At 53.4% G+C, this 16,286-nt stretch overlaps 2 protein-coding genes and 1 long non-coding RNA gene across 4 annotated transcripts in view; 1 reads left to right on the top strand and 2 right to left on the bottom strand.

The window, feature by feature from the left end:
• ZNF683 (zinc finger protein 683) overlaps positions 1–584 on the bottom strand; it is an 8,830-nt gene extending 8,246 nt beyond the window's left edge. Inside the window, exon 1 of the mRNA XM_019512080.1 lies at positions 540–584. Coding sequence (XP_019367625.1) covers positions 540–584 — 45 coding nt within the window. The remainder of the gene's footprint in view (positions 1–539) is intronic.
• Positions 585–671: 87 nt separating this feature from the next.
• Positions 672–14,192, top strand: UBXN11 (UBX domain protein 11). Of its 2 annotated transcripts, XM_019512469.1 has the most exons (14): positions 672–971; positions 1,674–1,711; positions 2,928–3,035; positions 3,428–3,528; positions 3,998–4,052; positions 4,918–4,997; positions 6,664–6,778; positions 8,320–8,537; positions 8,918–8,995; positions 10,065–10,185; positions 11,265–11,368; positions 12,034–12,104; positions 12,898–13,044; positions 13,743–14,192. In XM_019512469.1, the coding sequence occupies exons 1-14, from the start codon at positions 793–795 to the stop codon at positions 13,900–13,902; spliced, it is 1,575 nt and encodes a 524-aa protein (XP_019368014.1). In that variant the 5' UTR covers positions 672–792; the 3' UTR covers positions 13,903–14,192. The 2 variants fall into 2 exon arrangements, with proteins under 2 accessions (XP_019368014.1, XP_019368015.1); XM_019512470.1 differs by lacking the exons at positions 672–971; positions 1,674–1,711 and adding an exon at positions 1,728–2,674.
• LOC109294174 lies at positions 5,008–14,271 on the bottom strand. Its single transcript, XR_002096476.1, has 4 exons — positions 14,191–14,271; positions 6,886–7,033; positions 6,455–6,689; positions 5,008–5,548 (listed from the first exon to the last, which is right to left on the bottom strand). It is a non-coding gene; the product is annotated as an uncharacterized LOC109294174 (long non-coding RNA).
• Positions 14,272–16,286: the final 2,015 nt, after the last annotated feature.

Genomic DNA, 16,286 nt, shown 5'->3' with positions numbered 1-16,286 from the left:
GACGCTCCCTGCAGTCCCTGCATGGGTAGGGTAATGCGTCGTGACGTCACGGCCGCGCAGGATGATGCTTTCTGACGTCACTGCTGTGGCACGGTGATGCCTCGTGAGGTCATTCTTTGATGGTGATGCTTCTGATGTCACTAGCGTGGCGCAGTGATGCCTCGCGAGGTCACTGCCTTGCATGATGATGCTTTGTGCTGTCATTGCTGGGGCACGGTGATGCCTCGCGAGGTCGCAGCCTCTCCTGGCGACGCCTCCTGATGTCACTGTTGGCACAGTGACGCCTCGCGCCGTCACCGTGTCGCGCGGTGATGCCTCCTGATGCAACTGCAGCTGCGCAGGGCGAGCGCGTGGTGCTCGCGCTGCCCAGGAGGGTCCCATGAGGTCGGTGCAGCGCAGCACGGTGATACCTGGTGATGTTATGGTCTGTGATGACATGATGAGGGCTGGGCGGAGCGCGCTGGCTTCTGGAGGCAAAATCCCTGTGGCGCTTTGCTTCGTGCCAACCAACAACAGGCAGCTGTCATGCACGAGCTCACCCCACGGGGCAGCCTGTGCCCGCTCTCCAGGATGGCGGCCCTCATCTTCCCCTGGAGGCTGCATCCACGTGCCCATCCTCCATTCACACCGTCCCACCGGAACCAGAGGTCCCAGCAGGGGATCCCAAGGCTCCTGCTTTGTTTGAACAACACAGGGTCACGCTCAAGACTCCCCCTGCGCCCAGCCCCCCCAGCACGACCCCTCTCCCCTGCGCGGGATGGCAGATTGCTTCCTAGATCCGTCAGCGGCCTCATGGTTTCTCTCTCTTGCATCCAGGCACTCTGCTACTCTCCGTCCCATCCCGCAGCCCGGAGGTGTCACCTCGCCTTCGTTCCCCGGGCTCTAGAGCAAACTGAGTTGCAAGCCATGACATCTCCTCTCTCCTCCCTGGGAAAGCATCGCAGAGTCCCGCTGCAGCTCCAGAGTCCGGGGTAAATGAGGCGTTACCTTTGCTGTACACAGCGTGGGAGCTATTGTTTCTTTTGCAGTTTCCATCCCAAGTGCTTCTCTTAAATGTGATAATCGGGGCACGAGGGACAAGTGCCTCCGGGCCAACAGATTCTCTCATAATACGCTTCACAGTCACAGGCTGCATGGTGTAAACATTTTTGAGGCCTTCCTCTACCCTTGACCTTCAGGGTGCTGAATCAGTGCCCGCTGGAATCAGGGGAAGTTAAGGATTCTCCAGCCCATTAAGCATTTCACAGAATAAGGCCCTTCAATCCAGGGCTGATAAGAATAGAATCTTAGCTAGTTAACGGCAGGGAAAATCCTGGGATCCTTCATTCTGCTACAGGAGGTATATCGCACGCAGCCTGGAGCATTGCGCCTCTTACCTCGCCCTTTCTGTGACCTGAAGCAGCTAACCCTGGTGCCAAGCAGCAATTTCAACTCCTAAGCTGCCCTAATTTTGTTCTCTGTGTGAGCACTCACTCATAGCAGGGGGGAAAAAAGCGAAGTGGACTGCTTGGATTTGGATCAGTGCCACAAAAGGATAAGAGCATGTAGGCAGTTGTATTGTAAGACACATTTCATTGCAATTTCCAGGGCTGTTACTTCTAAGCCATATCACACAACAAATCATTCATCTGCCTGCTCTATGTTTTTACAAGATCCCCTCTTTATTCTTGCAGGAAAAAACCTGAGCCAGCTAAACAGAGTGCCTGCAGTGGTGAGTTAAGATCTTATTATCTTCGAATCCTAGAAAATGAGGGTGGGAAGAGACCTCAGGAGATCACATCTAGTCCAACCCCCTGCTCAGAGCAGGACCAGCCCCAAGATCTTATGGGCTGTGCACTCATCTCTATTTTTTCTAGTTCTTGCCCCCTTTTTTCTCTCTCCTTCCCATGTGCCGCTGCTCAGAGCGATGTGTGGTTTCCACATCCTTGCAAGATTTAGAACAAGTTAGATCTCTCCAGTGATTACTAGCTCTTAATTAGACTGTGTCCCCATATTTCCCTTTCCCGGTGCTAATAGTTTTCTTTGTGTCCCTCCTTGAAACTCACTTCTGTGCAGCTCATAAGTGTTGATCCTTGTCCATGTAATGCTATTGGCAGTTTGTTACTAAAACTTGACCCTGCCATTTACCTCCTTCAATCCATCTGCACATCCCCTCCACCCAACAAAAAGATGCTTTGCCTTGGCATCACAGTCTCTATCCCAGTACAGTTTGGTGTTTGATCTTCATTTAGACTGAAGGCTTCTTGGGGCCAAGGCAGCAGGCAGGCTAAATTGCTCCTAGCTGGATTCTGACCCCTTTGCTTCAGACTGTAATCTAGATCCCTTTCTTCTGACAGCCAGCTCCTGGCTTGTGGCTTAGTTTGGTGATCGCCCACTTCCTGGTCCCTTACAGCTACAGCTGACTGCTCCAGACCTCCTGTCCTGGACCCACTTTTCTTGTGGCTGTATTGTGATGACCACCTATATTTCAGTCCCTGCTTCTGATCGTCTGATTCATAGCTTCCTTCCTGACCTTGTCTGCTTCTGATGCCTTGGGTTATGACCTTCTAGGTGAAGCCCTGTCCACCTGCAGCAGAACTATATCTTCCTTTGGCTCTTGGACTGTAGTGAGCAGTACAGTACAAGATGCCTGGTTAAATCCTGATGCTCGCCCCTTTGAGAGCATTTGCCTGGGGTGAGTTGGGGTCACACCACTTTCCCTAATGACAAGACGTGCTTGCCAGTACATACTGGGTCAGACCTATGGTCCATTGAACCTAGTATCCCAGCTTCAACGGTGGCAGGGGTGGATACTTTAAAGGAAGAGAATTGTACCAGATACCTATAGAATGATCTATCCCCTATTTCCTGGCATCTGAGGAGTTTAGAAGGTGCATTTAAAGATTTGACCTAGCTTTTTCTTGCTTTCTCTCTTTGTCTCTTCTCAGAGGATGAAGCCACATTGCTGAATGACATCCTGCCTCCTAGGACAAACGATGCCTTGCCAAGTGAATCCCCTTCCTGTTCAAAGGGAAGAGCAAAAGCGAGCAAACATGGTAATGATGTACCTCACAGGACAAGAGTCACTGAGCTATAAGCTAGAGCTTGCATGTGGCTTACCCAGTGAAAGTCCTTGGACTCAGCACTCATACCCAGAGTGATTAGTCCTCGATTCACATGCCCAGATGTGACAGTCAGTGTTGATGTCCCAGGAACACACACACACAGTGCCTGCTCCAAAGGCCATGTATGCACCAATCATGGCCACAGAAGGATTCATGCACAGCACTTACAGGAAATCCATTCATGCAGCTGGAAATGGCAAATCAGGTTCTTTTACTGAACCTTCAACTCATGTAATGGGGCACTGGGTGATCATAAGGGTATTTTTTGGTTGAATTATTCAGAAATAAGATTTTTGGATGCTGTGTTGGACTTCTGCTTTCAGGGGAAGCTCCTACTGACATGGAACTCATGTCTACCATGATGCAGAAAATTATTAAATTGGAACAAAAAGTTAGGAGCCAAGCCCAAGAACTCCAGCTGAAGGTAAAATTGCCAGCCTGGTCGGGGTCACAGTGTGAGCCACAATAGGCAGGACCACATTCGGGTCTAGTTTGGGCTAAGGCAGTATAATCTGTAGACAAGGCTTTTGTTCTAAGTACAGAAAGCATCCACTGCAGAAGCACAACTGCTGCCTTGTCAATGCGGTTTGGAGGGAGGGGAGGCACTAAAGGGTTGAACCTGCTGTCATCCTCAGTAAAAATGAACCGCAATGATTGAATTTGCTAATGTCAGTGACTCTTCTGCTTTGGATGTTTCTTTTCTTCTCTTCATTTTACAAGATCCAAATAGATCAGAAAGCAGAGAGTCGCCCTACAGCAAACTTCCCCCATAGCTAAGGCCCAGCTGCCATTATCGAAGCTGTTGGGTAAATTGCATCTCCAGCAGTTAGAAGGCTCTACTGCAGACCTTCTAACCAAGATCATGGCTCTGTCTTTCTGTCCCACATCTGCAGGACAGGAAGATTGCTGATCTCCAGGGGAAGGTGAAGATCCTTCAAAAAGGGAAAGGTAAGGTCCAAGTTTATGCCTGCATCTGCTGCTGAACTGCAAGCTGCAGTTTGCTGGCGCAGTGCTCCCTCCCTCTCACCCTGACCTGCTTTTGTTGCAGCAGTGCATTCTGGCAGTAATAGTAACGCTGGCAGTAAGACAGTTTCAATGCTATTTCACTGCTTAAAAGTGGTCAGAAACACAAATATGCCAGGCTTCAGATTTAAAAGTGACTGAAGAAGCCAGCTGTATGTTTACTGAAAGCCTCAAAGGATCTTCCTGCTTTGAAAGAGTCCCTTGTCCTACAGGTCGCTTTCTTCAGCTCATGCTCTTTGCAGTTTTTTGGGATTCAGCAGTCATCTTTAGCTGAGCCCGGATGCCTTTTTCTGCAAGAACATGACACCCTTGTAAACCAGCATTGAGGGCATGATCTACTCAGGAAGCAGAGAACAAAAATATTTTTGTCAAACCACAAGCAGCATTTATAAACATTGTTGTATGTTGTTGCACCAGTTCGTCACTGCCTAACTGATCCTGTTTCATTGTGCGACTTGCCGATGTCTGAGTAGGTTCCTGGATATTGGGAGGGTCAGTCAAGCCACCTTCAGTGTATCACTGCATGCGGCACCAATCATGCCAGAAAACCCCAACTCTTACCCTAAATGCCTGCCAAGTAAGTCATTTAGTCTGTGCATCTTATCAGCTGTGACCCAGCTGGAACAGTCGGGGACAGACAAGTAGGCAAAGAGGTGCCACTCAGCTTCTGTGCTTCACAGACTTGTTCAGCTGTGGCCTAGTTAGGTGTGACATTACTGATCTCAGTCCTTGTCTGAGGCTTATTGTAGCAAAAAGGAGGAATCTCAGGTCTCTTTCTGTCTTTCCCCAGAGGACTCCCCTGAGCCAAGCCAAGTAGAGAAGCTGGAAGTGATGTGCCTTCAGCTGCAGCATCAAGTCTGGGAAATGGAGGTGAGGCCCCCGACCTCTCCCCTCTCCTCCTAGGTTTTGAGTGTTATAGTCTTTCACTCCAAAGATATTTGGTTCTTATTAAACCACCAATGAAATTACTGCCAACTGTTGGTGCCTGCCTGGGTACAGAGAAGACAAGTGGAAACACCTTTAATCCATTTCCTAGCCCCCTGGCCACTCCTCTTTTCACATTTTCAAGCCATTTTGACATCTGCTTTAACAGTCATAAAACAAAGAGTTTGGCAGTCCTAACCATGCCTTGCTCCCTGAAGCAGCCTGGGAGGCTTCCCAGCCAGCTCAAAAACAGATTTCAGAGATTTTAAGGTAAGAGCATCTTGCCTGACCTCCTCTACTTCACTGGCCATTACATCTCACTCAGTTATTCTGGTAGTGAGCCCAGTTACTTGGGTTCAAATAAAGCCCCCCTCTCAGAAAGGCATCCAGCTGTGATGTGAAGATCTCACAAGTACAGGGAACCCTTCACTCACCTGTAAGGATGGATTGCAGCAACTCATATTGATCGCAGCAGCTCACAGTGACACTGCCAAGATCTAGGACAGAAAGTGAAGAACCATTACTTAGTCAAGCAGAAGCCCTGGGAACAGTGAATAATACAAGCACTACTTTGTGTATTGACTCCCTTCACCCAGGGCTCCCATAATGCTTTACAAAAGCAGATCAGCATTGCCCCTATTTTGCTGCTGGAAAAGCATCACTGGGGGGGTGAGCAAGCTGCTTGAGTCTGGACTGCAAGTCTAGCTCTTGATACATGCTTGGCCGTTCAGTGTGGAACTTCAGCGCACTTCTCTATAATACCTGTTTCTGACTGTGAAAGCTACATCTCACATCAGCATCTGTGTACCCTGGTGATTAGAGCAGAGCACTAGGACTCCGGACCCCTGCCTTCTCTCCCTAGTGCTGTTACTGATCTGGCTTTGTGAGCTAGTTTCCTGGCTACCTATACTTTTCCTTTCCAGTCTGTGCAGTGGAGGCACCAATCCTGACCTTGCTCACAGGGTCTATCAATGAATGTTTGGGATGTTCTTTGAAGGCCTAGGGAGGAAGGAGCAAAGTAACTACAGATCATTGAAACACCCCCGCTTAGCAACATACATTTCAGTAGCTTTCATATGCACCTGCGTGGGCCTCCTCTGGTCTTTTCCTCTTGATATGCATAGCTGCATTTTTGTTTCCGTTCCTTCTTTTGCTCTCCCAAGTGACCTGCCTGGCTTAGGAGAAGCAAAGTCCTTGCAGTGATCAGAGGCTTGGGAGACTGGGTCCTGTCCTATATGTCCAAGGCATTCACAAATAAATGGCTCCAACCACAAGCATGGGAAAGAGTGCTGCCGGACAGTATATACTGTCCACATAAATTAAGACTATACTTGCATTGGCAGATTCAACAGAAAGTAACTTAAGATTCATACTTGCAGATTCAAAACGTTCATGTAGCTTACCCCTGGTCCGCACAGTCGAATTCATACAGCTTTGCACACTCTATGCCACTGTTCTTGCTCCATCAGGATGTCTGTTACAAGGTCAAACACTCCCACTGGGAAGCACCTACTTCCACCTCCACTGTTGGCAGTGTATCCTCCAGGTTCCCAGCCTTTTATAGTGCCATGGTGCTCAAACTAGCCCATCCTCTTTTCTGTCCCCACTACAGCAATTTTTGAATGACTATGGATTGATCTGGGTTGGAGAGAGGAATGAGGAGCTGGAAGATTTGGAATCATCAGGGAAGAAGGCCAGTTGGCCATTGAGGGTTTTCTGGAAGCCAGGTAAAGCCACAGTGCCCTCATTTAAGGCAGACAACCCGCCCATCACAAAACACTCAGAAAAGGCACAAAATTCTCCAGTATGGTCAAATAGGGAATCGCAGACTTACCAGTCAGCCAGGCTCCTGCCCCAGAACTTCTCTGGAACGGTCACAGGCTATTGTGCCAAGGCTAGTGCAGAAGTCAGTCTGTGGGCCGTTGGTGGTAAGATGTGGCAGCACCTACAGCAAGGGCAAAGATGCTCAGTGAGCAGGCGGCCTGATACAGAGATGAAAGAAGCTTAGCTGTCAAGATAAAGCTGGTTGCAGGTTGAGTCAGATAGCTCCTTAAAACGCTTTGGTGCTCAAGTCCTTGCCTGTTGTGATTATGATTTCCCCATGGAGATGCTGAGATCCCCCTACTACTTTGTTTCAGGAGAGAGGAGACTGTGCATCATAACCCAAAGAGGTCCCAGAACACATGTATTTTATGAACCCTGGTGGAAACAATCTGGAGGAAAGTCTTCCATAGCTGCCGGCTTGAGGTTTCCCTGAATGTCAGCTTGATTCTGATTTCACATAACCCAACATAACTGGGTGTGAGAATCAGGCTTGTTGCAGAATAGAATAGAAGTACTTTAATATAAATGCAACAACTCATCCATGCTTTCAGATCCCATCAAAATGCCTTTTCTCTTCCCTCGAGCACCTGCATGATCAGTTCTGTTGGGAGCAAGTAACACCGTGTTGACTCCTGTAGTATTTGGTGCTGGGAAGTGGCAAGGCTGCTTGTCACAACCACTTAATGCAAGGGATATGGTATCTGAAGAGCAGTAGGTGTGAAGCAGAACCTCTGTGAACTAGCATGTCACTTTACTTGGTCTTATTTACAGTTTTCTCTCATTGAGACTGGGCTTCTTTTTCCTATTGAGGACCTTTGAAAAAAGCAGAACAGAAAAGGTGGCCTCTCCTCTGCCTTCATTGGCTCTCACTTCCTCTTCTAGCTTACTTCTCCCCCACCCTTATCTTCACACCCCCACCACTCCCCTGCAACTTCGTGTCCCCTCCTCCCACCCTCCTCTTCAGCAATCCAGGAGGTAGGGCAGGCTGTGCTGGCAACAGGCTGCAGGGACCGCATGTAGTCAGGCAGCTGGGCTTCCATCGGCTTTTCCTCTGTGAGCTTGAGCTGTGCAATTGAGTGCAGGTGGCCAGCTAGATCAGTGGGTCTTGTACAGCACCAAGTGAGGGGACAACACTCAAGTGTAAAAGCAATTTGGGGTGAAAATGGCCTCTGAGAAGAGCAGGCTGTCACAGCCTGGCAGCAGAGCTCATTTGTAGCCAAGGAACTGATTCTTCTGCCTCCTTTGCTGCTCTATTAAGCCCCCTTGCCAAATGGCTGAGAGAGGCTGCCATGGCATCCTGCTCATTCACTTTGCAACGCCATGACTGAGCAGAGTGGGGTGGGAAGGAGCCAGGCCCAGGGGTCAGGGGTCAGACATGTGGGCACCGAGCTCAAGCTCAGTGCTTGTCTCCCCTCCTTCGCTAACTCTGCTCTCCTTGCTGCAGGCGACTCGACTGGCCCAAAACCCCTGATTGATTTTGATCTAATTTTGGAAAACCTGAAGGATTTAAATGTGCTGGCAGGGGAGGGTGTGTCTCAGATCCAGCACACAGCGGGAGGTGCCAGACTGAGGGAGCCCGAATCGGTGTCTCTTACTCTCTATAAGAACGGGATAGTGATGTTCAATGGGCCCTTCCGGTCATACGAGGAGCCATCCACACAGGTACAGATGAATTCCTAGAGACGGCCCCCACCCTGCCGGTCCAGAGTGCCCTCAGCAAGTGCTGGGGGAGGGTGACCGGCAAATGTGGAGCTCGCTCAGTCACTCTCCACCCCATCTCACGCCCTCCATAGGCACTTGGTGAGGACTGATGGCTGTTGGGGGGCTCCTAGTTTCTCCCCATCTGAGTTCTTGTGGAGCCTGTTGCAGACACCAAGGCTATTCTGTGCCAGTGCAGCACACAGGCCAGCCCCACAGGCATAGGCCTACGCACTGGGGGTTTCCATCTGAAACTGCAGCCTCTTAGTTTTCATTCTAAGAGAGAATGAGAGCCCTGGAGGGGTAGAAATACTGGGCTTTGAGGCCTTTCTGCTTGGTTTCAGCAATGTCTGCGGGATATCCTGGATGGCTACTTCCCCTCCGAGTTACAGGCACGCTACCCAGCTGGTGTGCCATTCCAGGTAAGACAAGCAGCTGTCTCAGGGGAGCAACACCCTCTAGACGAGCAGCCCTGAAAAGGGAGGCTGGTTGCACGACCCCAGCCCTGCAAGGCTCTCTCTCAGCAAATTTGCTATGGTGTTTTTACACCACCCACGCTGCTGAGCAGCTAGGCCCCAAGGCAACGCCTGGGAACGCACCTACTTCCCTCGCTACAGGAAACATCCGTGACACCAAGTGCTCAGTCTGCTTCAGTGAGTCTTGAGTTAAAAAGAGGCAGAAAGGGGGAAGAATTGGGGGAGCAGCTTTGGGTGCATAGAAAGCAGCTGCACAGGATACCATACCTCAGACCATCTTGTTGAGACATCTAAAATTAGGCAAGCCGTCCCTCTGGAAGAGACGCTTCGGTGCAACGTGCTTCACTCAAAGCCACCATGTTTGGCAACTGCAGCAGTCACAAGTCAAGTGTTGGGCAGAGGCTGCAGCGAGAATACAGTGAATGTGCTCTTCCACTTCCCCTCCCAGTGAAGAGCCACTTTCTGCAAAAGAGGAAGCAGCTTATGCAGAACAAGCCACTCCTGGCTGGGTTCAAGGCAGGTAGCAAATGCGTGCAAGGCTGGAGGCCTGCTGTGCTCTAGCGCAGATCTGTACTGCAGCCACAAGAGGGATTGCAGTGGCTTGGACCTCAGCACAGCAGGCTTCCAGTGTGCTTGTGTAGCCCCTGTGTCACTGCACTTCTACTGTTACCTATCCCAGCTAGATTTAAGCCAGGATAAGTGTGCCCCTGCCCAGTCCCCTGGGTCACATCTGCTGCAGCATATATTTGTTGAGAGTCAAGAGGCACCATGGAGCTGCTGACTTGAGGGGAGACAGGTCTGAATTCATTTGGCTGGAGGAGCCAAATTGAACCTATGTGGTTTTCTGACCCGAGGTGTCTGTGGCTGCCCCCAGCTTCAAAGCCATTACTGCCTCCAGGCTTTTTACATCCTGTTTTGTTACCATGGCTGAAGGCTTTGTTGTGATCTGATGCAGCACGAGCAGGGACTTGCTGGTGCCTGGGGCTGCTCATGGCCTCTGGCGTTCCTTTGACAGGTCACCGACAAGAGAGACATTTTCTTTCGGGATAGGCAGCTTCCAGAGAGCTTCCCTGGCCAGGGCCAGAGAGTTGGCCACGCAAAGCCAAGTGAAGTCCAGGAGACCAGTGAGATCCCAGGTGAGTCTTCAGCCATGTCTTCTGTGCCCTGGAAATGCCACGGTGCTCCCAGAAAGGAGGAGAAACAAGCCCGGCTGATAAGCAGCTGTGGGTGAGGGTCTCTGAGCGGTACAGCTCAGGGCAGTCTCCCAGCGAGAAGAAACAAACGTTTTTAAAGAATTTCAAGAGCAATGTCACAAAAATGCCCCCGAATGCTCAGTTTTCCCAGAACACCCAAAACACACATCCTTCCATGGTCACACCCACGGCTCATTCTCAGCAGAGCTTCTCCCCCATCCTGCCAGAGAGCTGTTCAGGGTTCAGTCCTATTGCACATCGCTCATGGAGGTGAGGATCTCCTCACCCAGGCGCCAGCGTCCTCTTTGCCACTCCAGATGCGACACGGTGCCTCTGCTCCTTGGTGGGGGCAGGCCTGGCCTGTAGGACCAGGCCACATGTTCCTGCTTTTCCTTCTGGATTCGAGAAATCTGTTCCAAGAGTCACTAAAACAGCCCTCAGGGACTGACAGTTCAGCTGTTCTGGTGAGGTCTTGGTACATCTGGTCATGGGTGTTTTTTCCAGCCCTATTTTCTATGTTCACATCCTCCCCAGTGGTGGCACGTAGTGCATCGTGTATGATATATTCCCAGCTAGCTGCATACAGCCATATAACCTGTGCACACGTGAGTCTCATGTATACTGCCATTTAACATACTGGCTGTGAGGGGTTGTTGGTTTGAGTCGTTTGCCACTTCATAAAACAGCTCTTTCCTAGGCATGATTGTAATGAGCCCATGTCACAGATAATTCTAGCATAAGCCATGGTGCCTGAGGTGGTATAATACAATCAGGATTCCCCTCTCTATTGCTGGCAAGGCCTCTCTTCCCCCACGTGACTCTAGCTGGATGGGGTTTAACTCATGTGTCACTGGTTCTTCCCAGAGCAGAGGAGGGTTCAGTGTGGACTTGAGGGTTCAGCCAACACGGAGATGATCCCACTCAACTTCCAGCTCCAACAAATCAGCCTTTTCAGATGCAAAACTCTTCTGTCCAGACATCCCCACCTCCCTCTGGAGCACGCAACTTCCTCTCTCCTGCAGGTCCCAAGCTCTCACTGGAGCAGTTCCTGAACAAGCTTCCCAGGTCCGTGATCCGGGACGGACACGTGATTGATGTGCGAGGGTCCATCAAAGCAACGCTGCAGGTATGATGGACTCCCTGGTGTGCCCAGGCAAGAGCACACACCTGATGCCACAGACCATGCATTGCATCAGTGTGATGGCAGCAGCTTTGGGCCCTGTCCTCTGAATGGCCTCCGCTTTGTGCAACTTCCTGGTGTTAGAATAGGCTTCGCTAGAGGGCACCAGACACCCTTTCACCTGCCCCATGAGCCCCTTCCACAGCCACATCACACCTGCCAAGAGAAAAGCTGAGCTGCTGTCTCAGGGGTCAGATCTAATCCTTGGCATCTTCCTCATAAGGGAAGCAAGTCCCTGCCCCAGACAAACGGTGCTCTTACTCTTCATTTCAACCAGCCCCTTTGGATGTTGTTTTATTGGCTTAAAAATCAAGTGTCAGACTAGAAGAAGCTCCAGCCCCAGCTCACAGGAGTTTATTAAATAATTATTGCAATGCTTCAAAGCCATAATTAACCTTTACCAAAGAGCCCAGCTTGCCTCACCAGGTGTGGTGAGCATGGAGGCCCTGAGGAGTGTGAAGGCCATCGATACGGTAGCAATACAGGGCTGGGTAAGCTTAAGCCATTGGGTTTGATGGGGGGAGAGAGAGCCTGGCTCTGAGCTGCGGCAGAGAACAAGGAATATCTTAAGCCAGGATGATGGTACCTAATGCTCACCCTTTCCCTTTCAGGGGTCTAAGAGGTCACGTGGCAGCGACGTGATCCTGGTGGAAACACCTGCTCTCACAGCAGCAAAGGAGAGGTGAGGGCTCTCTCCACCTTTATGAGCAGGGCTCTCACAGGCTTCTGGCCTGTCCACGCGCATGCCATGGGGACCTGCAAGGAAGCTCCGTAGGGGTTGGAACTTGCTCCTCTTCACTGCTTTACAATGGGTAAAGAGGAAGGGAGAGCTGGGCCTTCAGGGCTGCTGCTGCTGCCTGTTTCCTCCTTGAGAAACAACCACCAGGCCAAGCCCAGCCCTTCCTGGCTTTGAGAGGCTGCACAGTTACCAATGACAAGCCCTGGCTCTGGTGTTGCATAGCAAACACTGGCAAAACTCAAGGAAGTTGAAACTCCCTGCAGTTGCTTCCGCTGCTGGGCTGCTATGTGCTGGCCCTCAGACTTGCCCCCAGGGCTGAGCTGAAGGGGGGGGGGCGGGGAATGCTGTTCCACCCACATGCCTCATCTCCCTACACTGACGTGCCTGGGCTGGCCCAGACCTGACTGCAGAGATCTTGGGTTCAAGCAACAAGCAGAGCAGCCCTTGTCCCAGGCAGCTCATCCCATCACGAAGCAGCAAAAAGGGCTCTGGGCTGTTGTGCAGGTCACCTTCGCAATAGCCGAGCCCAGAAGTGGGTGGTCGGGCAGCAGAGGGGCTGGAATCCCTGTAGCCATCAGGAAGCCTGGACTGTCTCCCAGCAGCTCCCTGCTTCCCTTGGTCACTCAGTGGGTTTGATGGCCTGTTCTGCCTGGCCCGCTTCACCCCAGCTGGCCACGTGGCTCCGTGCCGTTGCTGAGCCACCATTCTCTAGCTCACTGGCATGTCTGGCTTGCAGGCTGAAGGCAGCGGACCCAGACCAGCCTCCTGCGCCCGGTGTCTGTACGCTCCGGGTCAGGTCGGAGAGCGGGGAGCAGTCGTACCTTGTGAAGATGCTGTTCACGGAGACCATCGGAGATCTGCGTCGGCACCTCACTCAGAGCCGGTGGGTGCCCCCGACCTCCAGGAGGGAATTTGGTCCCTTGGCTCTGTTCCCCTGCTCACAGGACCCAATCCTGTACAATACTATGGGGAATTGAACCTACTCGCCGTTTCCCTGGCAGCCCTGAGGGTGCTGGGATCAGCCCCAGGGTCTGATTAAGCTCCCCCGTCCCCAGGGAACTGAAGCTTCAGTGGACTCCCCTTCCACTAGACCCTTTCTGCTCACTCCTGCCCCTGGTTCTGGACAGTTCTGTCATTGCCATTTCTCCCCGCCCTGCCCCTCTGCAACCCTCCCCGAGGCACCACTGCCCCTTGCCCAGGGCACCCCCAGTTCTCCACATCCTGGCGTGGACCAGTGCTGTGGTCTGCCTGCTGGCATGGGAGGACAGCTGCCCACCCTGGGCCCAGATGCTCGTTAGCTCTCAGCCCCTTTAGTTACAAGGCTGGTCAGAGCTGCCTTGCTGCTTATGCTCGTCACCGAGCAGCTCCAGCTGGGCCGTCTTCCCCCTCTCCTTTCCCTGCCCCATGTTTGTCCTGCCTCATGAGCTCAGAGCTGTCACCAGCTGGAACAGCCACATGGGGCCTGGCCCGAAAGCCACTTCCTGCCCGGCTGTGCCCCCAGCACACTTGCCCTGCTTGTGCATCACCCCACAAGGCCCCTGGGAGCCAGCTCACAGGAAGGGCAATACTGTTCTCTCCTAGGCACGGCAGCTCCAGCTCGTACGAGATCATCAGCACCTTTCCCCCACGGGTGTACACAGATGACGCCCTCACCCTGCAGCAGTGCGGCCTCACCCCTGCCGCCTCACTCCTGCTGCGGGAAAGCAGCCCAGGCAGCCAGGCAAGACAGGGCTGCAGCTAGGCGAGCCCACCCGGGCTGCGCTGCCAAGCGCTGTGCTGTCCTCTCCACCCCGCTCCCTTCTCCAGCCGGGCCCGGCTGGCTTTGGCAAGAGGAAGGAGCAGCTTTGTACCGTGGGCTAAGTGGCTGCCTCTCCCTGCGCAGGTGGGAAGGCTGGGCTGTGTCCTACCTTGGGTTCACTGCTGAGTTACTTCCTGGAAGGGAGGCTGGGTTGTGGGGAGAGACCTCCAGGGCCACAGCCCTGCTGAGAGACCTGGGACAAACCACGCGCTGCCAGCCTAAGAAACTCACCCTTTGGTACACAAGCGCCTGTCCCAGCCAGCCTGGTACCTGGTGGGATTCAGATCCACGTGTCGTCCAGGCACAGCTCTGGCTCCTCATCACCTCTGCTGCGGGTCACACAAGCTGTTCCCCTTCAGACAATGCCATGGCACAGACCCTTGTGCCTGCTGCTGCCGCCTGCGTCAGGGCCCTGCTGGGCCCATCCTGCAGCCCTCTCAGTGGCAAACATTTGCATTCAAGCAGGAGTGAAATGCTGCAAGGCCAGCCTCTGTCTCCCACCCTGCTCACACCAGTGCCTGAAATGCTTTGTTCTGAGGTCAGCAGAGTTAAAGTCAGACTGAGCCAAAGCAGGCCAGCCCTGAGCCAAGCCCAGCCCCCTCCAGCTAGAAGGGCCCAGAGCTGTTTCCTGTACACAAGCAAATCCTTCCTTACTATATGGGGCCTATTAAAGGCACTGCGGTTACCAGGCTGCAGGGCTGAGCCAGGTGCCCACGGCCCTGAGCACTATCCCCAGCCTCAGGAACCTGGTGACCCCAAAACCCTTTCAAAGCAAGCCTGAGCCAGAGGGACAAGCCAGTCCCTGCACCTACTGGCCCATCAGTCTGCACCATGCAGGATCCAGCCCCCCTGCACCTTTCCCATGTAGAGCCACCTCGCCCCCCACAGTAATCCCAGCCCCACACACCTCTTCCCAGGCCACATCCTATGTCCTGCTCCTGCATGCTGCGCTCTGGGCGCTGCGCCCCATGCAGCAGTGCCCTCGTCCTGTGCTCTCTAGCGTGCCGCACCCTCTGATCTCAACCACTTTGGAGAGGCTCGCTGTCCATTAACTTTCACCCAGCACTTAGGGACATGGTGCCAAGTTGGGCAGCCTCAGGCAGCTTCTCCAAGCCACTCAGCACAGCTGGCTGGGAGCCTGGGAGGTAGCTTGCAGGTAGCTAGAAAGGAGCAAAGAACCATCCCAGCCCTGCCCACAGCAAAGCCAGGAAAGTAGATTACACGCCTCCTCCAGCTTAGGCCACAACACAAGCCCCCTCCGCCCTGCGGGGTGACAAAAGGGATCCCAAGGTAGTTTTTGCTCATGTTACGTCACAGGGGCCGCAAGCATTTGAGGGGGGTCAAGCAGCCTCCTTGGGAGCTGCCGACGGATCCCAGCTCTTGAAACCCGCGATGGACACCTGCCGCAGCAGCGAGCGGAAGCATCAAGGCCTCCGTGCCAGGCTGCCGCAGCGAGCTGGGAGTGACTCAGAATTGCTAAGCAGGGCGATGTCAAACCTTGAGCCAAAATAAAGGGACCCTGGACAGGCTGGCCGGGAGCCGCAGGAAAGGTTTAGTCACGTTTTAATAGCGTCTCGGAAGACAACACCAGTTATAAACTTGCTTTTTTTTGGCAGGAGAACAAATGCACTTGGTCCAGATTGCAAGCTGCCCTGGCACGGCCGGAAAGGCTGGAGGAACAACTTGCCAGAGCAGCCCCCCGGGGCCAGGGGTGGCCCTGGGGAGCTGCAGCATCACATCGTGTTGGTACAGGAATGTGCTAACGGAGCCGTGTGGGTCCAGCCTCGCTGCCCGCTCGCGGCATCCCCTGGCCCACGCCCTCCCGAGACCCCGCTCCCACCCCGCGGGCGAGGAGCAGGTCCGACCCTAGCTTTGCGCAGCGCATCTGCATGGAGGTGAAGCCGCCCAAGGGCAGCCGGGCTGCCAGGGAGGAATGACAGGAAGCGAGGCAGCAGCTTTGCGTTTGCACGCTGCAGCTGGACTAAAACGCAAGAGGTAACAGGCCGCCCCGGCCCTTCCCTCGCAGGGGAGAGGGGCCAGGCTCAGTGCCCTGCTTTCGGCGAGGCACCACAAGCTGCGCGGAGCCCAGGCGCGCTCGAAGCATCGGCGCTTCGCCAGGTCCCCGGGGCACGCGGCAGGGTGAGGGCAGCGGGGAAGGAGCAGGCGGTCCTGGGGAGGGGGAGGGCGGGGGCTCAGGCCAGCTTCAGGAACTGCTGCAGGACCTTCTGCTCCACCGCTTCCACGAAGCCCTCGTAGTCCTGCGGGCGGGAGGAGGAGAGGTGGGTCAGGCGGGGCAGGGGCAGGGGCAGGGCTGCGCGCCCCGCCGC

The sequence above is a fragment of the Gavialis gangeticus genome, unplaced genomic scaffold (assembly GCF_001723915.1).
Source record: "Gavialis gangeticus isolate Ggan-Ray unplaced genomic scaffold, GavGan_comp1, whole genome shotgun sequence".
Lineage (NCBI taxonomy): Eukaryota > Metazoa > Chordata > Crocodylia > Gavialidae > Gavialis > Gavialis gangeticus.
The sequence above is the reverse complement of the archived record's forward strand: the minus strand, read 5'-3'. Positions and strand labels throughout refer to the sequence as shown.

Excerpts from the sequence above, each read along its gene's own strand:
- UBXN11 (XM_019512469.1), top strand. The coding sequence starts at position 793 with ATGGTTTCTCTCTCTTGCATCCAGGCACTCTGCTACTCTCCGTCCCAT. Across the intron at positions 1,712-2,927 it reads TAAACAGAGTGCCTGCAGTG|AGGATGAAGCCACATTGCTG; the intron begins GTGAGTTAAGAT and ends GTCTCTTCTCAG. Across the intron at positions 3,529-3,997 it reads CCCAAGAACTCCAGCTGAAG|GACAGGAAGATTGCTGATCT; the intron begins GTAAAATTGCCA and ends CCACATCTGCAG.